Genomic DNA, 25,406 nt, shown 5'->3' on the forward strand with positions numbered 1-25,406 from the left:
CATTTTATGGTCTTTTTACAGATAAAGAGTTGAAGAATCACGAGTTAAAATGAATAGCCAAGAGGCTGAAGTGCTTCGTTGTTGGAAGTGTAGAAAATATGTAGCAAATTCCAATTGCCTCATTAAATGTCATGGGAAACAACAGTGTGAAGTAAGTTGTTTTATAGTGACATTGATTTTATGTATAACACTAAAATAGGATTATTGGAGTAGCTACATGAGATCAAAATTTATGTCAGTTGTCACTGCACTATCTGCTGCAGTGGCAATTACCCAAATATGAACACCCCCACAACAGAACTTAAGCAATAATGCCACTGAGGACAGCAAGTAGACATTAAGGCTCATCTGCACATTACACTTAAGATGTAATTAACCAGCTATGACCCAGCTACACATTTAATCAGTTAATAGCATGATAATGCCAGAAATAAATCACAAATTTATTCCACAAACAATGTGTAATAACTTTGTGGCTCCTTCTTATCACACTATTAATTGAATGTGTGGCCAGGTGCTCCCCTGTTGCAGGGAGCCCTATCAGTTGATGGGGCTCCCAACCACAAGCATGTACCATATGTAGCCAGGGGGAGTGCCCCATGTGGAAGCTTGCTATCTGCTGGTACAGGGGTGGATGGGAGCATGATCCCAGGCTCCCCATACACTGGCAATAAGGTATGACTGGATCTCATGCTGGATTCCACAGTCATGCCTCCCGCCATGCCAGTGTGGCATGACAGGAGGTGCGATCATGTGGATTGTACACCAGATCTTATCATACCTTTACCTGAATTTCTGGCCTGGTAAATGCCTTAATGAACACTATTCTACAGTATGAAGGTTGATGTCCCTTACATATCTGCATGATATGTTTTATCATTGGTTTTGACATTATTTATATAAAACTCTAATCCATCCCTCTTTTAATCTTGATACGCTTGTTGTAGCAGAATCCTACAGTTCTCTAAAGTATGTTTATGTATTATGTTGGTGAAGTTAAATTATCTGTACCTGCTTTTTCAGTCGGAAAGATTTTTAGCTTGCCATTTTAAAAAGGTGGGAGGTAGTGCATGTGCTACACATAACGTAACTCCTCAGATCTGACCTATCTTACAAGAGCATGCCCTACAAATTACCATTTCTTAATTTTTAATTTTGTCAATAGAATAATCATACAGAAAACAATGAAAGAGCATCTCCTGTTGCTTTGTAACAGCATTCAACACCAATCTTTCTTTCCAAAGATATTCACATTTGTGCTGACATCTTTTTATGGTGTTCGATCAAAGAGAAAAGTAAACAGAAGTGTACTGTATTGATTTTTGATGCACCAGAAACTCAACAAATTACTGTCTGCCAGTAGGGATTAAAATTATTTTTTCATTCTTCTGTGAGGCTAATATGGTCAGTGGACTATTAAAAACTGGTACACGGCCAAACAGATATCAGAGATTTCCAACATTTAGAGGCTCAAAAATTGATATTGTTTTCCAAATTTATAGTTTGAATTGCTAGATTCAGACAAGCTTTTGTTGTCACATCTTGCTGTTGGTGAATCCAAAAAAAAGTGGCCGTCTCAGTTTACTGTTTCATCCAGGACTAACTTACTAGGTAGGGCCAAGCCCTGGCCGGATACATATCTGCAACAAAGCCCACAATACTTCTTCAACCACAGAATCAAACATGAATGTTGAGAAGAAGGGAAATGCTTTAAAGTCTACTAAGCAGCCCCAATAACAGCTCCTCAGTCCCTTTCCACCTCTGATCATATCAGAGGTTGTGTGCCCATAGTGAATACATTTGTAACTTAAGATGATGAGGAATGATATTGGTGGAGATCTGGCCATTCTGACTGTACAGTGTGGCAGAGGTTCCTGCTCTGGGAATCTTCCAAATGAGTGACAGCTGAAAAGAATGACTAGCTGACCCTTCACCCCAGACACTTCCTCTGGTAGCCATGAACAAAGATGGAGCTGCTGGGTGAAAAACTACCTAATATCCCTGGGATATGTGATAAAGTGGAAATAATAGGGCCTAATTCTTTCATTTACTCTAATGGGTACCATATGCCACTCTAATCATGTAAAGGAGACTTTAACCTGTGTGGAAATATTAATTATTCGTATTGTAAGGCCCCATGTATACTGCCAGAGCTGTATGAAGTCATCAGACTGAAAATGAAATTCAGTCCAACAGTATTTTTGTGTATGTGTAGGCACATGATGATCATTTATTGTTGATGTCTTCCCCCAGTTCCCTTTTTTGTTTTGCCACACAAGAGCTTTGTAGAAGTTACTACATCTTCATTGTTGTTGTTATATCAATGCCTCGGGGTCAACCAATAATAATTTCGCTTGTTTTAGAAACTGTACAAACACAAAATAATAGATGGTCTCTGATGCTTTTGGGATACCTTTTGGGGTTAGTAACATTGACAGAAAATAGCTGAATGGCAGATGGAAGCAAAATTTTCAAAAGTTAGATTAAAATAGATTGTTGGGAAGAATTTTATGTAGAAACTTGTCAGAGTAAGACAAGAAATATTTTTAAAACAAGAAGCTTAGGGCTTCATTAAAAGTAAAGTAGTCATTAGAATCCTCACAGATTTTAAAATGTGCTCGCTTGTCAGTTTACACAGTTAGTTTATGAATCAACGTGGTCAGTTGCACAGAAAGAATAGATGGGAATAGGTTATTTACTCAACAATGTTTTGCAGTTCCCATTGAGGTAAGTGGTGACTTTTTTCTCTCAGTCCCATTGTACTTATATTTCAGAGAGAGGTTTTTTTTTTACTGTTAGATAAATGTTGAAATGAAATTCCTTGCAAATTCCAATTCTGTATTTGAAAAACAATGCGTTTCCTTTAGTGGCAGTTATGGGCACTATATAAAAATGTAGACATATAAAATAAATTAGGGTATTTGCTATCAAGAATAACCTTTTTACATTGTTTTACTAAAACCTTTCTAATTGTACAGCTATCGTTTTAAGATATTCTGAGAGGGTATCACACTATTATTCTGTCAATGCATACTATAATATGTAAATCTGTGCAGTACTTTGAGAGATTATGAAAAGCTATTTGATTGTTGTAATAGGAATAAAAAATAAAATATTAATGCTTTCTGTTTCATCTTGGCTAGGAAAATATAATATTGACGCAGAAATAATACTGGACTACGGTTAGTGATTTGTATAATTTTGCTGTATAAAAAAATAGCCAGGATAGTCTTTTATATTGCTGAAGCCAATTGTATTATTTCAGATGGGTACAGATGTAAATGAAATTGGAAGGTTAAATTATGACTCGCATAGAGACCAGGAAATTCAGAGAGAAGTTTTATTCTCTATGATTTCTTCCAATTCACAGTATCTGTCTCAAAGGATTTACCTGCCTGAGTTTGACATAGCCCCCATTTCTCCTTTGTTTGTTTTGGTAGGTTTTTTACACTTCAGGCACAAGGGAAGCCAAGCTTTTTCATCAGATAGCAATCTTATTTTTGGAATCTTTCCTTCTTGTTCATGAAGAAATGCTCTTTTCCTCTGTTTTAAAAACAGAAAAAAAATATTGCATATATCCACACAAAAATCTCTTGCCTTTTTACTGTTCAGAATAATACCTTGACCTTGTCTACAGTTCCTATGGCATGTTATAACTTTTTTTATCTTTTGCTAGATTAATGTTTTAAGAGTGTCCCTAAAGTCTTTCAGGTTCCCAACTAGAGGGATGTAGAGATATAGAGGGTTCCCAACTAGAGAAAAGTTGGGCTAGAAGGGAACCCTAGAGTAGTTTAATCCAACCTCCTGCCTGAGGCAGGATCATCTCTATTTAAACCATTTTATACAAACCCTTTGTCTAACCTGCTAACACAACTACACAGTTAACCCTCACACAACCACAAGACATAACACCCAAGTCTGCCACAGGAAAAGTAGGGGGACCACAGTGGTTAACATCCTGCTGCTGTAGGTTGTTACAGTATACTTTAGAGATCCAAGATGTATCTCTTCAGATGAGAGACAATTTGTCTGTTACTCTTTTTAAGATACTGAGGATTATAACAGATTATCACTCTTCCCTTAGAAGTGGTTGGCACCTATGGCCTGCAGGTCAAATCTAGCCCGTTGTATCTGGCCTATGGAGCCGAGGAGTTTTTGCAGCTTTGGCTTGGCAGGGGGCTTTTCATTGGTGGTAGAAAAAAACTGCAGAAGAAGCACTTCAGGGGAAAGCAATGATTGTGGTGGCAGAAGTGGTGTGGGCAGAGTTGAAAGCAGCCTGCTCTAGCACTTAAGGCTCATTAAAACAGCCTCTTGCTTTAAAATGTTGCTGACCCCTACTGAGTTTAAGACTTGGGAATATTTTTGTCATTGTATAATTCAGGTCTTTTAAACTCTTAGGAGGGTTAGACCTTGTAGCCAAAACATTAGGAGACATTTCTGTCCCATTCCATGGATGTTCCTTCCAAACTGCAGCCAGCTTTAGAAATAGTGCTTAGGGAGCGTCATCATCACGCCCAGGAGAATGTGGTTGAGAGCCATACTCTGTTGTGTCGTATGACCACACTTTAGATTCTTAATTGAAGGCATAATGGTGGCCAAATAGTGAATAAAGATTTCAAGGGGGTAAAATCTGAGAAATAATGCTTAAGACCAGATGCCAAAGTGATAAAATGGTATAAGCAATTTAGATAGAAATCCTGATTCTTCTTCAGAACAGAATAAATTGACTTTTTGTAGGGCTCCTTAGTAGAGGTCAGGAAGAAAAATCTGCTCCTTTCAGCAACTTTATGTAGTGTAGACCTTCTGCACTTAAGAACAGTGGCTTGGCATAGTGGTAGGCTGATTTGCTTTGTCTGTGCTACTCCCAGTACCCAGCAAAAGAGAGCTATTCCTTCCCCACTGACTTTCATACTTTAAAAACTCAAGGGGTAGTGATTTAGTTGTGTGTTCAGTAACTTTGGAATAGAAGTTAGTTATATAGTTGTAATTACTTTTAGTCAGTAAAGTTTTAACCATTCCAAAGCTGAATTGCATTCTAAAAGGATTCTTAACTACAAATACACATGAAATATTTTGCTGCTAATTTTGCTGCTTGTTCTGCACATTATTGCCCTTAGAAGTGCCAAAATGTCATTTCCCTATGAAAATGAAAGCACTCTCTGGCATGGTTCATGTTACAATGACCCATATTTTTAAGAATGCCAATTGGCTAATTTGGAAAATGTTTTTCAGAATCTTTTTATACTGAATTGTGTCCTGTTGCACTGGCAAAAAATTGTACAAGCTCAATGTGTTTTTAAATAATTTTCCTAGTACATTTCATAGGAGGCTAAAGAAAGTAAAATGATGCTGTTGCTTTCTTCTATGGTTTCACAAACCCCTATGATTTCAGACAAATTCAGATAATCTGTCCACTTTCTTAAGATCAGTAAACATACTAGAAATTACAGCACCCAGGTTGTTGGTTGAATGGGTACACTAACATCTGTGATGACATGGTAGGGGACGTACTGATCAGTGGTCACCTGTGGGACAGTTACCACCAAATAATAGAATTCATCATAAGGGATAAAATGGGTAAGGTAACTAGTAGGGTGGAAGTGCTAGATTTTAGGAAGGCTGACTTCAGCGAACTCAGGCGTTTAGTCAACGATGCACTTCAGAGTAAGAGATTTAGCGACATGGGAGCCCAGGAAGGGTGCCTGTGCCTTAAGGTAATGACCCTTCGGGCACAGAGGGAGATGATCCCAATGTGGGGGCAAAGGGGCCAAGAGACTTCGTTGGCTGACCAGAGAAATCCAAAGCAGCCTAAGGGCAAAAAGGGGGGCATATAAGCAGTGGAAACAGGGAGAGATTACTAAAGAGGAGTATACCTCCTCAGCTTGCAGTTGTAGGCAGGCAGTTAGAAAGGCCAAAGCTACCATGAAGCTGAGGATGGCATCTCAAGTTAAGGATAACAAAAAATTATTTTTCAGATATATAGGGAGTAAAAGGAAGGCTCAGGGTGGAATAGGACCACTACTGAATGGGCAAAAGCAATTGGTGACAGACAGCGGGGGACAAGGCTGAACTTCTCAATGAGTTCTTTGCCTCAGTGTTCCTAAACAAGGGGCAAGACAAGTCTCACAATGGGATTGTAGAGAGGCAACAGCTAGGCACCAGACTACCAAGCATTGACCCTGAGATGTTGCAGAGTCACTTGGAAGGACTGGATGTGCTTAAGTTGGCAGGCCCGGATAAACTCCATCTGAGAGTACTGAAGGCAATGGCTGATATCATTGCATAGCCACTGGCAAGAATATTTGAGCACTTGTGGTGCACAGGCCAGGTCCTAGAGGACTGGAAAAGGGCCAGTGTGGTCCCTATTTTCAAGAAGGAGAGGAAGGAGGATCCAGGCAACTATAGGCCAGTCAGTCTCACTTCCATCCTTGGCAAAGTCTTTGAAAAGGTTATTAAGGCTCATGTACGTGAGAGCCCAGCAGGAAAAATTGTGCTGAGGGGAAACCAGCACAGGTTCATAGCAGGTAGATCATGCCTGACTAATCTAGTCTCTTTTTATGACCAGGTTACAAAACACCTGGACACAGGAGTAGGGGTTGTAGGAGTAAATTTAGTTGGGCTTCTGGCCTACTTGACTAGAAAACAGACAAAGACCAGAAGAGCTGATACTGCTTATTTCAGTTACATGTTTTGAGATAAGGAATCCTGCATGTCTTATTACCCTGTGCACAGATGTCCAATTAAGTAAACTTGTTTTAGTTTCTCCAAGGTCGTATTTTTTTTCTCTTTATCTGTCTTAAGTATAAAAATGCTTGAAAACTTAGAGAGCAGGAGGATTCCTTTGAAACAGACAAGTGGGTGATTCCCCTTGCTGTATGAAATCCTCCCTGTGATCACAGTATAGCCCTAAATAAAGAAAAGCTGGATCTGTCAGTTCTGATTCAACCACAACGCAAAGTTTGATTTCTTCCACAGGGTTGACATCATTTACTTAGACTTCAGGAAGGCCTTTGATACGGTATCCCACCCCATACCGGTGAACAAGTTAAGAGGTTATGACTTGGATGATTACACAGTCCGGTGGGTGGTAAATTAGCTAGAGGGTCATACCCAGAGAGTGGTAGTAGATGGGTTGGTATCGACCTGGAAGGACATGGGCAGTGGGGTCCCACAGGACTCGGTCCTTGGCCTGATACTCTTCAATGTCTTCATCAGTGATTGGATGAGGGAGTGAAGTGTACTCTGTCCAAGTTTGTGGATGATACAAAACTGTGGGGAGAAGTGGACACACTGGAGGATGGGGAACAACTGCAGGCAGACCTGGACAGGTTGGACAAATGGGCAGAAAACAATAGAATGCAATTTAACAAGGAGAAATGTAAAGTGCTGCACCTAGGGAGGAAAAATGTCCAGCACACCTACAGCCTAGGAAATGACCTGCTGGGTGGCACGGAAGTGGAAAGGGATCTTGGAGTCCTAGTGGACTCCTAGATGAACGTGAGTTATCAGTGTGACAAAGTCATCAGAAAAGCTAACTGCACTTCAGCATGCATCAGCAGATGTATGACAAACAAAACCAGGGACGTGATACTTCCCCTCTATCGGGCGCTGGTCAGACCGCAGTTGGAATACTGCGTGTAGTTTTGGGTGCCACACTTCAAGAGGGACTAGGATAACGTGGAGAGGGTTCAGAGAACGGCCACTCGTATGGTTAAGGGCTTGCAGGGCAAGCCCTACAAGGAGAGACGAGGGCACCTGGACCTCTTTAGGCTCTGCAAGAGAAGGTTGAGAGGCGACCTTGTGGCTGCTTATAAATTAATCATGGGGGTGCAGAAGGGAATTGGTGAGGCTCTACTCGCCAAGGCGCCCCTGGGGGTCACAAGAAATAATGGCCACAAGCTAGCAGAGAGCAGATTTAGACTGGACATTAGGAGGAACTTCTTCACAGTTAGAGTGGCCAAGGTCTGTAATGGGCTCCCAAAAGAGGTGGTGCTGTCCCCTACCCTGGCGGTCTTTAAGAGGAGGTTGGATGGGCATCTGAACCCAGCACTCTTTCCTGCCTATGCAGGGGGTCGGACTCGATGATCTATTGAGGTCCCTACCGACCCTAACATCTATGAATCTCTGGATTTTACTAGTATATTCATAAATAAGTTACTCTTCAAATGCTTTCTTTTTAAAAAAAAATAATGTTGTCTCTCCTTGCATACTTTTAAAATGCTTTCCTTTTCAGTTCATTTTAAAAGCTATATTCAGAGAGAATACATACATGAATGTTGATTAGCAGTGGAATGTTTCTTTATTTAACAGTTTTCAACTGATGCTCAGAACACTTGTAATGTCTGGCACATGAACTTAGAAGACCTTCCTGACTGGGTAAAATGTGCTATTGAAAAGGTAGGTCCATGGTTCCTGATACTTGATATTCTATGAGAGAATGAAAAAAGCATATTAGTAGGTGCATCATTTTTGTTTGGGTATAATGTCTGTGCCAACTTAATTCTTTTTATTTGGGCATATGCATTTGGATACCGACCATTTTTTCCACATCTTTCTTTTTCATTCTACAGGATGAACAATGTTCAATTAGGAAATGGTAATTTATTATTTTGTTCCATTTTCCTTGCTTAGTGTAATGTCCCTTGGCTTTATTTATTATACACAGAATCATAAAATCACATGGTAATAAGGGACTTCAAAAGTCATCTAGTCCAGGGTTGTCCAACTATGTGCAGCCCATGAGCTGCATGCTGACCCCTTGTGCCACATGTAACCCAGCAGCTGCCAGCCCTGATCTAGTTCAACTCTTAAATATTTATTTACTTGTGGACTTTTCTCTAGTTCATCCCATTATAGTAAGTGAATACTTCAGAAACCTTCCCAGACCCCTGGAAAGTGAGAAGGTATTTTCTTGTTTATGAAATTTCTACCAATTTTAGGTGCCTTATCAGAGAAGTCTAAGGTCTAATATTTCTTAGAACTTTGAATTTTGCAGCACTTTATGTATTCAGAAAGAGTGCTTATTGATTTCAGTTGCAGCAGTGGACATTCAGCACTTCAGCATAATAGTTTATACCATTTTGGGGCATTTACAAAACAAGGTGTTCTTAATTAGTGAAAATCAAGCTGGAAAAACAGATCTTGTCACATGACATAATTTTGACATCACATTAGCTTCATATAGGGTGACCATCATAGAGGACAGTACGGTTGTCCTCTGTCCTCTATTGATACAAAACTTAAAGAGAAAAATTAAGGACATAAAGGCATCGGGTTTCGTATCAATAGAGTACAGAGTAGCAAAAAACTGGAATATCCTCAATGATGGTCACCCTAGCTTCATACCACTGAACTTTTGGCAGTTGAGCTAACAAAATAACTGATAGCATCAGTAGATTGTTAATCTTTGTGTCAGGGGTCTGCAATCATTCATTAACAGCAGGCCAAATTAACTCAGCTTGTTCTCAAAGCAGGCTGGAGGCAATAATTGTTATTCTTCATCTCTAGATGAAGCATTTCCACACACAATTTGCCTACAAAAGGATATATAAATGTGTTTTGTTGTGGTTGGGAGGCTGGATAAAAAATCCATTAGTGGTTTGGATCCAGCCTGCAAGCCATAGGTTGCTGACCCTTGCTCTCTGTGGAGCAGTACTAGAGAATGATGAGTCACACACTTTGCCAGAGGGTTTTAGAGATATGTGCTAACAACAAAAGAATGGTGAGACTCAAGGATCTTGACCCTTCTTCCTGTTTTCCCACAAGCCTGATCTTTTGCATCTCATCACTTACAATCTATCTCTCTTTTAGTCCTAACCTTTGTCTTGGCCCCATCCTTCTTACAGGCCAAGTTCTGCTCTCCTTTCCTTAGGCTTCTTAATGTAGTTCCAGTCTTCTTCCTCAGCCTGTCCCAGTCTCCTCTTCTATCTCCTTATGCAGTCAGTTTATCCTTTTCCTCTCCCGGTTAAAGTCATCTTGTCCCCTATCCTTCAGTAGAAACAGACATCACAGGATCTCACATTTGGGCCTCCAAAATTATGGCAGCGCAAATGGCAAGCATAGAGACTTCACTCTTCGTCACACTGCATCTTTGGCTGTGACAAAATGTAGTGATAAATAGTGCCACTTTGTTGCAGTGGACATCTGTTTGCTCTGTCAGGATTGAATAGGCATCTTGGAATGTCCCATGTTCTCCAGCTGCCCTGAGCATGGACAAGCTCAGTGGCTTGATGGCCCTGACCCTACATGGTTTTTCTCTGTAAGCAGGGAAAGTCAGGGTGCTCCAGGATCTCCAGAAGCACATCTCCATAAACAGGAAAAGCCCACACAGGTCCCAGCATGGTAACACAGGACCTGGGGAATCCCCGGTGCCCCATGCCTCCACATTGAGACCTGCATGACTCTGTGCCTCTGTTTGAAGAGGACTTAGTGTGGGTCCCAGTATAGAGGCCTGGGGTGCTGAGAATTCCCCATGTTCAGCACCTCCATGCTGGGATCTGTGCTAACCTGTTCTTCACATGGAGGCACAGGTCACAGGTCCCTCTGTGGAACCTAAGCCAACCCCTGGCTCCACAGGATCTGGTGCAGTTGTGTGAAGGAGGTAAGGGGCAGCAAGGTACACAGGGGATTCCTGGGGAAGGGGAACATGTGGCTTCATAAAGTGAATCAGCTGTGGTAGGATACATCCCACCAGAGCTGATCTTCTTTGTATGGTGACCTCTGTTTTTACCCCTTGACTCCTGGTTCTAGTCTCTCTCCAACCAATTTTAGTTCTCTTCTCATTGCTGTCAGGCAGGCAGGTAGGCTACCAAGGAGGTAGCTCTGAGCTGCAATGCCTTCTCTCTGTGATCAAGGAAGGACCATGGCTGTGAGTTAACCCTTCGTTGATTGTATGTTTAAGTGATTGCTTTGTCATGGATATTGTTTTTCTTGTGGTGACAAGTTTGCTCCAGGAAAAATAAACTACTGAGCAACAACCAACCATACATGGTGGAGAACACAGGCATTCTAAACCCCAGTGCCAGTTCTAGTCTCCATGGAAACCAGAACCCTGGCAAAATGTCTGGAGGGATTGCAGCAGCAGCAGCTGTTTCAGCAGCTCCAAACCTAGTAACAGCAGTTCCAGAGAGCAGCAGCAGCAACTGCAACAGTTTGAGTGAGAGCAGTATCAGTAGGAGTTCCTGAAAAAGCAGTTGGGTGCTTGTCAGATCTCTATCACATTGTTGAATCACCGGGTTCCCAGGAGTTAGAGGGAAGAGTACTCAAAGTGAAGAGCCTGGCAAATGATCTGGAGGATTTTCTTGCCATGTTTGAAGTGGGTGGTAGAGGTATATCAGTAGACATAGGACACATGGGCTGTGTGGGTGGTCCCCTTGTTAACTGGGAAGACCCAGGCTGCTTATTGGACTATGGGAGCAGACTCGGCAATAGACACTAGAGCCCTCAAAACAGCCATACTGACTCATGGAGGAGGCTTATCACTGACAGTTCTGGTTGGAGTCTTGGGGCCCAAATGTGCAGCCCCAAGCTATGCCTCAGAAGCTAAAAGATGTATGCACCTCATGGATAAACCCAGATGCTTGGTTGGCTGCAGAGGTCATGGAACTAGTAGCACTGGAACAATTCTGTGCTATCCTTCCAGTAAAAGCCCAAAGGTGGTATCACTCACTGCAGGGTGGTCAGCCTGGAGGAAGCCACATTGGAGGATAAAGGACTTCATGTTTGCTGAGTTAGATGGTTGGGAACCCTGGGAAAACGGGCAGCCTATGGGCCTAAGGAAACTGGGGCTCCACAGCAAGCCAGCCAGGGGTCTAGGGAGGCCTTTGGTAGGAGCATTATCTCTATATCCAAGGCCTCAGACTGGAGGACAGCTTTTGAGTGGGGGGCCTGGAGAAGAGGGCCACCTGGGGCATCTCAGCAGGTGGAGGAATGCAGGCATAGATTATATGCTTCCCATGCAAAATGAAAGGGCACAGATATTGGGGTTCCCACAAATGGACTATGGATACTCCAATGCCTTGGTCTCAGAGGCAAGACTAGAGAGCCCAGACCTGAGGAGATATGTGATCCCTGTAAATATCAGGGATCTCCATGTAGTAGGACTCATAGACTTGGTCTCTGGACAAATATTTGCACATGAGCAGTTTGTGAGTCCAGCAGATGTCACGGTAGGTGAATGTGAGCACGTCACATACTTTCCTGGGTATTTCTGACCATACCCCATTGCCCACCTAAAACTGACCATCAGGGGAGAGGAAGAGCTTGTAAGAGCTGCAGTGGCCTGCCATGTAGCCTACCCTGTAGTGGTGGGGGTGAGATGAGACTGGGGCTTGATGACCAAGCTGATCTGGTTGGCCCAGAGAATGCATAAAGCCCAGGTGGATGGACCCCAGTGTCACAGAACCAGAATTAGGGGAGATATTTTCCTCTTTAGACCCATAATTTTTTGGACCAGAGTTCAGGTCATGTTGAGAATGGCAGCAGGTCAGGTGGGAGACCCTTACCAACTAGAGGAAACACTCTGGAGAAAAGTGTCAGGGTGCAGTGGAGGATCAGGGGACCTCTGGCATTCATCAAGAGAACAGATTAGATCAGGTGTGGAAGGTTGGTTTCATCCGGGGTCAAAGGGAGGATCTGGTATATACCCCTCAGTGTAGCTGGTTGGGATGGGCCAATGGGGCTATAATAGATGCATGCTTAGCAGCCCAGGAGCTGCAGGGGGACCTCTGATGAGGGTGACCAAAGACAATGTCACCAGGGCCTGGCAGTTCCAACTGTTGGACCGAAAGCAATATTGTTGCCAGGTGTTGAAACATGACATACCCTGGGGGTGCCATTTGGAGGCAGAAAATATGCAGGATAGCATGCTGGTGAGTTTTTTTGGCTTGGAATATACCAGGAAATTAAAGACTATGGTGCATCCTGCCCTTAGTGCCAGCTGTTTGCCCCCAGCTCGTCCATAAGCCCCACACCCGGTGCCCATCCTGCTGATTGGGACCACTGGAACTAAGATCAAAGGGGATCCAGGTTCCTTTTTGGTAGGGGTGCAATGACAGAAATTTTTTGGGCTGATACTGATGGCTGATTTTTAACAAGCCATATCAGCCAATACTGATCTGATTGACAATATGCAGCCTGGGAGCTTGGAGAGCAGCATCTGGCTGGTAAGTCTGTTGTGGGGGAAGGGGCAATGGGGAGGGAAGGGGTATGGGGTGAGAATCGAGGGCCCCACAGCTGTGAGGTAGGGATTGGGGACAGGGGCAAGCCGTACACAGTGGGGTGGGGTGGGGCATGGGATGGAGCCGCAGCTTGTCCGGGGGTGCAGAGAGGAGGGGCAGTTCCTGCTGCTATGCGCAGCCCAGGTGGGCACCCCAGCGTGTGTCACCCAGATCTGTGCGTAGGGTGAGAGCAGGCTGCCACTGTGGGCTGGGGCCAGGGCCAGTTCTGGCTTCTTCCCTGTGGGGGGACTGTGTTGGGCTGAGCTTAGGGTGGATGGCAGGGGTGCTGGGATGGGGGCTACCACAAATTTTGTGGTGACTGTAGCCTCTCCATAGCTCTTCTCCCAGCACTGTTGCTACCTGCCCTGAGTACAGCCCCAGCTCAACCCCTCCACTGGGAAGAGCTTGGCACAGCCCCAGCCCACAGTGGCAGCCTGCCCTTGCCCCTGTACAGATCCGGTGGCGCACCCCCCCCATGCCCTCCTTCGATGCACAACTAGCAGGAGCCACCCCCCTTCCCCATGTGCCCCGGATGAGCCACTTGTGGCTCCATCCTGTGCCCTGGCCCTGCCCCAGCCCCACTTTGTCCCTCTCTATGAGGACCTTGATCTGCATCCCCCAATAGCCTTCCTTCTCCCAACCCTTATCCCACAACAGACTTACCAGCTACATGCTGCTCTCCATGCTGCCATGCTGTGCTCCTGGCCACGTGCATGCTGTGCTGCAGCTGCTCATGCACGGGGCATTTATCGACGACATTATTGGCCACATCAGCCAAAAAAAGCCAATTGTTGATAATATCAATATTCCTTATATTGTTGCTGATATGATATAGGACCCAGTGTATCAGGGCACCTCTACTTTCTGGTCCTGGTCAATTGTGCCACCTGCTACCCCAAGGGGGTGGCATTCTGTTCAGCATCAGGACGAATGGTGGCCATGGAGCTACTACAGATTTTTTACCAGGTGAGCATTCCTAAAGACATTTTAATGGACCAAGGTACAGCCTTCATGTCCCAGTTACTATTGAAGGTTTATTTGGTCAAAACTTCAGTGTATCATCCTCAAATGGATGGCCTAGTTAAAAGTTTTAACACTGAAGGGGATGTTGAGGAAATTTGTATCAGAGGAGCTGAAGAATTGGGATCAGCTGTATTCACCATACATGAGGTTCCACAGTCTTCCACTGGCTTTTTGCCTTTTGAATTGTGCTATGGGAGGCAGCTTTGGGGTGTGCTAGACCTCCTGCAAGAGTCCTGGCAGGTCCAGGGAACTGTGATACAAAACATAATGTGGTATGTTTTGAAGCTGCAAGAGAGGTTAGATCTGGTTGGGGCCCACATAAAGAAAAAACTTGAAGCAGCCCAACAGGAGCAATAACAGCAATATAATAGAAAAGCTCAGCTCTGTGTCTCCCAACCAAAGGATTGAGTCCTACTGTTACTCCCTTTCTCCGAAAGTAAGTTACTGGCAAAGTGGCAAGGACCTTCTGAGGTCCTGAGGAGGGTAGGGCAAGTAAATTATAAGGTTCACCTGGTGGAGAAATGACAAAGGTCACAGATTTACTACATTAACTTGATAAAACCCTGGAAGGCTCAAGAGGCCTGTTGTGGTCTCTCTGGAAGCTGATCTAGGAATCCTAGATCCCTTCCCAGATCTGATAATGGGCCTCAAACTAGGGGAGACATTGACCTCAACTCAACAGGTGAAAATAAAGGGCCTTATGGTGGAATTTAAAGAGTTGTTTACCAGGAGTCTGGGCTGGACTACACTAATAGAACACTAGATTATCCTCAAACTGGGCTGAACAATTCAAAAGGGTCACTTGCAAATCCCCACCAGGAAGTTAAAAAGATGTTAGACTTAGGGATGATTGAGGAATTGGGGAACGAGTGGAGTAGCCTGATTGTGTTGGTGGCAAAGTCCAACCACACCATTTGGTTTTGCATTGACTTCTGAAAATCAACACATTTTCAAAATGTGATGTGTACTCTATGCCTCAAATCGATGAGATGGTGAAGGGAATCAGTAACCCCAAGTATATAACTACCTTGGACCAAATCATGGGTTACTGGCAAATGCCTCTGGATCTAGCATCCAGCGTGAGGGCCTGAGAGTCCAAGAAGCAGCTGTGTATGTGACCTGAGGGTCCTGGAGTCCAGAGGCAGGCTGGGCAGATGACTTAAACGCTCCAAGAGCCCAGAGATGGGCTGAAAGTAGTGGGGAGCCCAGAAAGGGTCTAAGTAGAAAGAATGTCAGATGACATAATAATTGAATGATAACATCTGTGAAGCTTGGGGCATGGTAGAGGGGAAGAATGGAGCCACGCAATTAGCCCTGAGCCACAAAGGCTGTTTTGTTATGGACTTTTTTTTTCTTGTGGAGACAAGTTTTCCCCAGGAAAAATAATGAACTGAGCAACAACTTGCTACAGAGCTTTTTAAAGAAAGGTTTGCCAGAGCATTTTTTTTAATATTACAAAACGGCAAGTACAACTTTTCCCCTTATATTGGATGTGTTCAACTCCTGCCCATAGGCCAAATCTGTGGGGTTCCCCATGGGTCAGGAAATTTGATGGCCAGGAAACAGTAGCAATTGATACTGCCATCCCTCCCCTGCTGCCAAATCCCCAAGCCCGGCGTGGCAGGTTTGTGTCTGGGACATGTCCCCTCCCAACCGTGGCTGGATTGGGGCGGGGCTGTCCCCACCTCCTTCTGTGTGGCCAAATTGCACCCACTGGCAGGATCTATCCCACAGATGGTTCAAGCAATGTCCATCTGGCTCACAGGGCAAAAAGGATGAGCACCACTGCCTTATACCATTCTCTGAAACTACTGATCTGATTTTTTTGAAGCTTTTCAGAATATTCACCCAGAGGCAAAGCACCATGGAGAATTTCTACCCAGATAATTAAAGTGCAGGTGTATTCAATTGCTTATAGTTATAAGCAGTTGAAAACAGGGTGTTGTAATGGGAAGTTCTGGGCTGCCTGCTGTTAACTCCCCTTAAAACTTTAGGAACTTGCCGTAGGGCCTTATCACATATTCACTTTCAACAGTTGAAAATTCTTGGAATGTTGTGATATATTAGAGTTGGAATGTGTTAGGTTGGTATCATACATTCACTTGTAATCATTGCAAATCACTGGGTATAGTTATCTATCAAAGTTAGAACTTGTTAAGGAGATAACCCTCACCTGTAAGGGAACCACTTTACAACTCTAAGGGTGAAGTTACATGTTACATTTAGACCATGCTAAATCTGTGAAATTTTAAGCTGGGTTAAAGTTAAATGAACTGCAAGCAGTGTCACATTAAGGGTTAATACCTTTTCTTGCTTGCACATCTCTGACTTGCCACTAGAGGGCTGGGGAGCAGGTGCATAGCTAATAGCAAGAGTATGTGGGCTTGATCTCTGCTCTTGGGGCTGGGAGTTGTGCATCCTGGAATGCCAGAGGACTGCAAATTGCTCATTTTGTCTCTGTGGTGCTAGGTAGCAAAGCTCACAGTTAACCTTTGCCTGAAGTGGCAAAACTTTGAGACACTCAGAAAGCACTTAGTATGAATGCTTGAATTTTAAGTGCCCTTAGTATGGTCCAGGTATAATGTGTAAATTCACCTTAGAAAGCACTTAACACATGTTAAACTGCTTGAATGTGTGGGTGCTTGAGTTTTAACAGCAATTAGTAAGTATTCAGTTGAATATGTAACACCACCCCGGTAAAGTCTCTAGCCAAATGTCATATAATCACTCAGGCTACAAGTACTTGCCCAAATAGTTCCACTGAATAGGAAGCTAAGAGTGTGACTGCTCGCAGCATTTCTAACTTTTACACTGCTTGACATCCCACATATTTAGCTTGGTCTAAGTGTGATATGTAACTTCACCCTAATATATACTGAGCTGATTTGCTCTCTTAAGTAAAGTTGTGAATGTAAATGTTTGCAGAATTGGAACCTTAGTACATCTTGTCTTACGGAAGAAAGGGCTGACTTAAAATTATAAACAATATTTCAATTTTATGAAACCTAGGAAAAGAATACTTTTATTAAACAATTCACTACATATGGCAAGTTTGTTATGGTACCTGCATGTACTCAGTTTCACTTTTGCTGATGTCAGCTCTTTTATTAATTTCTCATTTTTGATTATTTCTTTATACATCATCTAGCTACTGAAAGTATAAAATATACCATTTGGAATTTGTGTGATAAGTGAAACAAAAGCTTTATTCATTTTTGTGGGAAGCCATCTCCCAATGTGTTTAGTAGGCAAGAAGTGTATCAACACCCAGAAAACTAAACTGTAATTGTACTAAAAATTGTACTGAAATTGAAGTGTAAACTAATTTAATTTTTTAAGGAGTCTAATATCTTATTAGTGATACAGTACCTAACTACAAGCTGCCTTGGCATATTTAAGAATGTTTTTTAATCAGTTACAAATTGAAATGTGTGGGGGGGTTTAGTGTTTTTCATGTTTGTATCTTTATATCAAAGAACATTTTCAGAGATCTAATTTTATTTATTTACATTTGATATTTTTGTCCTATTCCGTCTGTTTTCTATAAGTCCTTTTACCATAGGAGAACAGGGAATCTAATAGCTTTTTTCCCTTTATTTTGGTTTACAATGACTTTATTGTTTTGTTGTTTTTGTTTTTCCTTTCATTCTTAGGCACAGTGGACGATTGGAAAACTGAACTGCCCATTCTGTGGGGCCCGTCTGGGGGGCTTTAACTTTGTTCGCAACACAAAATGTTCCTGTGGTCAATTTGTAAATATACATTTCTGCAAGAGTCGGACTGATTTTCAGCCAGCTTGTTCAATTAGACTCCCAAGATCATCAGTAAAACACTTGTCACTTTGTAAAGCTCAATCTGGTTTTAACAAGAAAATCCAACACAAAGTGACAGGTGGAACTTTGGAAATCAGAAATCCAGGGATTCCATGCATGACCAAAAATTATAGTGAAAGTGGAAGATTAACAGAAGCACTTTGCCTAGAGGTGCAAGCAACCAACTTTGATATAAATAGTAGAAAACCACACTTCAAGGTGTTCAGTCAAAAAAAGAGTCTTTCAGCTTCCTGGCCTGTAAATGATATGCACTTGATAAAAGCTTTTCATAGAAAATCACATAGTTTGGATTTGAACATCAGAGAGAAACTCGTTTTGTTGCCTAATTTATGTGGAACTTCAGGTAATGGACCTATTTATCACAGGCAAAATGATACACAGCCCATTTACCCAAGCAGTAATTTGCAATTAGAGTCCAGTAGAGAGAATTCCTTTCAGGGCCTATATAGTTTTGATGCTGATGAACTGTCAAAAAGGTTTTCAGTTACTTCCTGTAATGCATTAACACGAAGGGGGACAGAATGTGAATGTGGTTTCCAAGCATCTGAACAGTGTTCTGGGAGTGCCACTGCTGACCAGCTACCTTTCGTGATGGATCTGTTTCCATCTGCAAATTATGCAGAAGATGATGACACTGGACAGGAGAATATGACACCAATTGATCAGGAACCTGCCAGTATCTCCTTAGTTACTGTTCATCAAAAAAAGCTAAGCAAAAGAGAGAGAAACAAATTGAAGAGTTTGAGGAGAAAACAAAGAAGGCGTGAGAGGTGGCTACAGAAGCAGGTGAGTTTAAAAATGAGATATGCTTTTTGCTCTATGAAGTTTGGTGTATAAACAAGTATTGAATTCTTAAGAGATTTTTTTTAAACTGTTGTGTTTTAGTGCTTTTGAAAAAATGATTGTCTTATGCAGAGTGAAGGAAATAAGAGTTGCAGAACCTTCTTACATATTCAGCTTTGCCAGTTTAGTCTAGTCTGTATTTGTAGCAAGACTGCTCTTTCACTACATGGTCAAATCTTGAAAAACAGAGATTTCAACTCTATTAATTTCTGTTTAGATTTCTTGAGCTACAAACTGGTTACAGATAAAGTTAAACTTAGATTGGGAATTCAAAGATTTATAACTATTGAGAGAGAAGTTTTGGTGTAGTCTTTCAAGCAAAGTGGTGGAGGAAAAAAATCTGCATTAATAAGATTGAACGGGTTAAGTTTTTGAAAGGGGTGATAGTATGGGGAGTTCTGACTTATCAGTGAATGTTTATGATACGTGAAGTCTTGTCCTTGCAATACTCACATTGGTGAATATAGATAGCTTGTTCATAGTGTGGAAAATGCTTGGTATTTCCATTCATCTGGGCTTGTGCCGATTGTCAACTGGGGCCAGATTTTTTCAGCCTTATGAATGCTGTGTGCTTCTTGTAGTTTCTTTGCATTCTTCTGAAGCATTAAGACAGTTTCCTTGCCTGTAACTGGTGGTTTTTGACTGGGGTGCACCCAGTAGGTTCATTGTGTAAATAATAGCCTAGGACTGGACTCGATGCCCAAGACGGCCATTTCCAGTCCTATGTCCCTTGTGTTCTTGTGTGTGAAGTGATACAGAACAAAGAAAGCATTTGATGAGAGACATGTGGAACTACTGTAGGTCTAAAAGAAGTAAACATTTCTAGTAAAAATAATAATTTTAATTTTATTAAAATCTGAGCATTAATTTTGCTGAGAAACCTTTTTTCAGTAACTTTTCTGTAGATACTATTATTCTTTTGAAGTCCTTGTTCTTTAAATAACCTCAAATTTAGGCAAGAATTGTCTACTGTTAAATTATATCAAAATTGCATTTGGTAAGGATTTTAGAATTTGTACTAATAATGGAAAACAAGTCTTACAAACTTTTAGTTGTAGAAATCTACCTTCAATCCCTATTTCTGCCTGCAGGAGTCCAATCCATCTTTCACAGAATCATAGGTTAGGTTTGGAAGGGAATTCAGGAATTCATCTAGTTCACCCCCTTGCTCAAAGCAGGACCAGCCCCAACTATGTCGTTGCAGCCAAGGCTTTCTCTTGCCAGGTCTTAAAAACCTCCAAGTATGGAGAGTCCGCAACCTCTCTGGGTAGCCTGTCCCATTGTTTTACTACACTCCTAGTGAGAATATTCTTCCTAATATCTAACCCAGGGGTTTTCAACCTTTTTGGGTCAGTGTACCCCTGGTGGCTGAATGCCAAGGGGGGGCAGTGCTGAATGTGGAGTGGTGGCAGCCACTGTGTGCAACCTTCCCTCCCCTTCTGCACCCCCTGCATCTGGCTGGGTGGGTGGAGCCTGCGCAGGATAGTGCATGGTGGCACTCTGTCCCCACCAACCCATGCTTACTCCCTAGGATCTTCTCAAGTACACCCAACCCCTGATCAAACTTAAACTTTTCTGGTTACAACTTGCTACTGTTACTCTTTGTTCTGTCATCTGCCACCACTGAGAGAGTCTAGCTCCTTCCTCCTTCAAACCTCCCTTCAGGTACTTGAAGGCTGCTATTAAATCTCCACTCAGTCTTCTCTTCTCCAGACTACATACGCCCAGGTCCCTCAGCCACTTCTTAGAAGACATGTGCCTCAGCCCCCTCACCATTTTCATTGATCACTGCTGGACTCTCTCCAATTTATCCACATCCTTTCTGTAGTGGGGGCCCAAAACTAAACACAGTACTCCAGATGTGGCCTTACAAGTGCTGAATAGAGGGGAATAATCACTTCCCTTGACCTGCTGACAACACTCCAGTGCAGCCCAGTATACCATTAGCCTTCTTGGTAACAAGGGCACACAGTTGGCTCGTATTCAGCTTATTGTCTTTTGGCTCATATTCAGCTTACTGTAACCCCCAGGTCATCTTCTGCAGAGTTGCTGCCCAGTCAGTCAGTGTCCAGCCTGTACTGATGCATGGGATTTTTCCATCTTAAGTGCAGGACTTGTCCTTGTTGAACCTTATGAGATTGCTTTTGACCGAATCCTCCAATTTGTCTAGGTCACTGAATCCAGCCCTCCAGCATATCTACTACTCCCCCCAGCTTGGTGTCATCTGCAGACTTGCTGTGGGTGCACTGCATCCCACCTTTCAGGTTGTTGATGAAGATATTGAACAAAACTGTCCCCAGAACTGATCCCTGGGACACTTGATTTGATACTGACTTCCAAGTAGGCATTAACCCATTGATTACTATCATCTGATCCTGATGCTCCAGGCAGTTTTCTGTCCAACTTACAGTCCATTCATCCAGCCTGTATTTCCTTAGCTTGCTTGAGAGAATGCTGTGGGAGACAGTATCAAAAGCCTTGCTAAAATCAAGTTATACCACATCCACTGGTCTCCCAGCATTCACAGAGCCAGTCGTCTCATCACACAAGGTAATCAGGTTCTTCAGGCATGACTTGCCCTTGGTGAATCCATGCTGACTGTTCCTAATCACCATCTTGGCCTCCAAGTGCTTAGAAAATGATTCCTTGAACATCTGCTCCATGATTTTTCCAAGGACTGAGGTGAGGCTGACTGGTTTGGATCTTCCTTTTTTCCTTAAGTATAGGTGCCATGTTTGCCTTTTTCGAATCACTTAGAACCTCTCCCTATCTCCATGAGTTTTCAAAGATGATGGCCAGTGGGTCTGCAATTACATCAGCCAACTCCCTCAGCACCCTCAGGTGCACCCCTTCTGTCCCCATGGACTTGTATGTATCCAGGTTTTCTAAATAGTCCCTAGCCTGTTGTTTGACCACTGTTGGCTGCTAAGCTCCTCCCCAGACTATGTTGCCCAGTACAGTAGTGTGGGAGCTGACCTTACCTGTGAAGACTAAGATGAAAAAGACATTGAGTACTTCAGCTTTTTCTGCATCCTCTGTCACTAGGTTGCCTCCCTCTTTCAGTAAGGGACTCACACTTTCCCTGGTCTTCCTCTTGCTACTGACTGCCTTCAGGAATCCTATATAGAATTGTCCCTATTATGAAGTGAACCTGTTCTAATCCATTTCTGCTAACATGCATTAGACATTTCATTTGTAATTGATTAATTAAACCTTGTCCTTCAACTAGCAGTTTGAGAGTGGATATCTTTTTCAGTACTGTGACAAATGCTTTTAAAAATGCATGGGTCTATTCTCAAGGGATTAGTCTAATACATACTAAATTTAATGAAGGTATTTTTCCATGTTAGAATGCATGCTGCCAGTTATTTTAGTATATCAACATATGTCGCCATGCATTTTGTGTATTATGGTAAAGTGCCTGTTACAGTGTTCATAGTGGAATTAAAATACACCAGTCTTAAATCAAGACTTATAGCCATAGGGCATTTCTTTTGTATTCTGTAGGTTTGATTCATACCTGTACTGTATGACTTGCTACCAACTGTCCTGACAGAAGACTGAATAGCATGGAATGTAATAACTAAACTATTGTTTAACAGCAGGGGGCACCAAATTTCCTTTAGCTACAAAACAATGGAAAACAGTTACTTTTGTCAAAGAGGAGATTTTGGTACAGAAAGCAGAAAAAAATAATTTCATATAATATACTGTTAGAATGATGATAGATAAACACTTAGTATTTTAATGTCTAATGATCATAGGTTTTAAGAATAATAGTGGTGCTTGTTAGTATTGCTGTAGCTAAGAGTCTGCTAGCATTTCTGTTCTAAGCTTTCTTTTATGAGTATCTTGTTGTATAGCAATATTAAATTTGCCCTAGTCTAAAATGTATAATAACTGGCTAAAAGGTCTCAGCTGGGAGAAATATTGTCTTGCTTTGAGTTTTGTTTCACTTGGCTTCAGAATATTTTTAGTCAGAGGAATTACATGTAGTTTGTGTAGAAATTACAGCATCTTGATTGAAAAAGGTAGCTGAAATCCAGAGCAAGGAAAAATATTGTTAGGCTCTTTAATTTATAACTTGAAAGATATGATTTGGGTTGGGGTTTCTTTCTTTTGTTTTATTTTGGTGTCTTTTTCAACAAGATAGTGAAACTAAAAAGTGGTTTATAAAGTCAGTGATCAGTTTCATAAAATTGGTTTTTCATTATGCTACCGGTGTTAATTTAAATCTTTTTTTTTTTTAAGTGAACCTAGGACAGATGGTCTTGTGGTGAAAGCACTTGACTCTGACTTAGGAAATCTAAATTTAATTTCTAGAGCTGCTTGATTTTTGTGTGACCTTGTGCATGTCACTTGGAGGCAAAATTCACAAGGGAATGTAGGCATAGCAGGGCTGAACGTTCCTACCCCTCAGAATCAGATGCCCAACTCAAGATGCAGTATTCACAAGCTCAAGGAAGATGACTAAGTTCTCTGAATTTTAGATGTGGAAAGTTACATGCCTAAAAGAGTATTCACTGTCAACACACTGACCTGACGATGCCAGAGCAGGTTAAGGAGAAATGCTAAAGGAAGTGTTTTCTACTTCTATCCTGGAGCAAAGCAACTGCGTGAGACTGGGATTTTACAGCCTGAAACACCCATGTAGACTTAAATGCTTAAGTCTATCCCTTGTGTACAACCATCTTCTCTCTGGTGATGGTAAGGATGGTGGCCTTTTATGTAACTAGCAGCACAGGATGGGTTGCAGGCTCACACAAGTGTTTTGCCTCGGGTTTATGAGCCGCTTGATCCTCCCTGCTGCTGCTTCAGTCTACAGCCTGCAGCCCTTCTTGGCCAATTGTTTGCTTACATTGCTGGATCAAGCATATAGTGCCCCTGTGTGTGTGTGCGTCCCCCATGTGTGTCCCCCCCTCCCCCCACCCCAGCACCAAGGATAGGTGGAGTCCCACCAGGACTCTTTAATGAAACATTTGGACAATTATCTTGCTGGGAACATTTGACCCTAGCTGACTTCCTGCCCCTGGGACAGGGGGCTGGATTCGATGAGCTTCCAGGGTCCCTTCCAGCCCTAATGTCTATGAAATCTATGAAATCAAGCATGTACTGACTATGTCTACCCAGTCTGACCCTTCAGAGGCTTCAGTCACAGAGATGCCTAGCTGGCAAATTGCAAATGGCCTGAGGTATAAAAAACTCATCTGAGTAGGAAAGCTGGTGCCCCTGGGAATATGCAGTAGCTGAGCAGTCGGTGCCAAAGTAGGTTTTTTGGTAGTTGAGCTGAGGGAGGTGGATTGGTTTTCTGTGAATCACTGTTTTAGGCATCTAAATTCTCCCTGAGTTCTTTCTTAAATGTTTAAATCCCTTTATTACCCTGATAGGTTAAAAGCTGACATAATAGTACCTTTTCTCTCTCCAGTTTTAGACAGTAAACTCTAAGAAAACTTTCACTTATTATGTGTTTATATGGGGCCTAGGACAATGGACCTGAAGGCATCACTGCTTGTTGTAACAAGATGTAACTGCTGCTGGAGTTGTGTCACTGTACACGGCAGAAAAAGGCCACTAGTTTTTTAAGTACTGTGAATCTCGAGCTGTCATTGAAATGATTCCCCAGCAGTATTTCAGAGTTACTGTTAAGTGCTTTCACTTCTATTTGTAATCTGTTCCTAATGTTTTTTTGTGATGACACCCTTTGGGGCAATGTCATGGTGGCTCTTTTGGTTGTTTGATTCACATTTTATATCCCAGTGGTTATGCTGTCATTTTCAAACTGTAGATAACAAATCTTGCAGAACTGTCCAGGGATTCATTCAGCCCAGGTAAGAAGTCTGTTTTTCTAACGTATTCTACCATGGAATGGCCATAACAGTTGTTCTACCATTGATGTTAGTAAAAAATAATGACATTTTCTGATGGGTCAGCAAAATGCTCTATTTGCTCACTAAGAGCAATTGAATAAGTAGAACATTTCAAGGCTGGCATAATATATCTGTGAATGTGTACTTATCTGTAGCTATTGTATGTCTCTTGATTTCTTGTGTGATGATTTTGGAGTTTGATTGGGTTGTGGTCCAGAGGTGTTATTTCATATAACAGGCTGAATGAACCCCTAATATAGCACCATTGATTTAAGTAAAAATAGACCAAAAATCAATGCATGACTTATTCTCTAGTATATTAATTTTCTTGAGTGAAATATCTGTTGGCTTTTGTCATGGTTCTTATTTATATAGTTTGTAATACTTGTGCAGATGAAATGAAGCCAAACCAGCACAGCAGGAGTGTGATGAAACATTGTGAATTACCACTCACCTTCCAAGGGGATGTAGTGTGCATGGGCAACTGGTGCCGCCTTAGTCGGGGCACATGGCTCCCCCCAGCAACCATCCCTAAGTGGGGAGTGCAGCCTGTCAGGGGTTGCACCAGTGCTCTTGGGGAGTGCACATGTACCCCTGCATACCCCCTATGCACCACCACTGCC

At 42.4% G+C, this 25,406-nt stretch overlaps 1 protein-coding gene across 2 annotated transcripts in view; it reads left to right on the forward strand.

Moving 5' to 3' along the window:
* RNF180 (ring finger protein 180) overlaps nucleotides 1-25,406 on the forward strand; it is a 117,521-nt gene continuing 92,115 nt past the window's right edge. For both annotated transcript variants that reach the window (XM_019532131.1, XM_019532132.1), the window contains exons 1-3: nucleotides 1-151; nucleotides 8,311-8,397; nucleotides 17,894-18,859. In XM_019532131.1, coding sequence (XP_019387676.1) covers nucleotides 50-151; nucleotides 8,311-8,397; nucleotides 17,894-18,859 — 1,155 coding nt within the window. In that variant the 5' untranslated portion in view covers nucleotides 1-49. The remainder of the gene's footprint in view (nucleotides 152-8,310; nucleotides 8,398-17,893; nucleotides 18,860-25,406) is intronic.

The sequence above is a fragment of the Crocodylus porosus genome, unplaced genomic scaffold (genome assembly GCF_001723895.1).
Source record: "Crocodylus porosus isolate Cpor-Errol unplaced genomic scaffold, CroPor_comp1, whole genome shotgun sequence".
Lineage (NCBI taxonomy): Eukaryota > Metazoa > Chordata > Crocodylia > Crocodylidae > Crocodylus > Crocodylus porosus.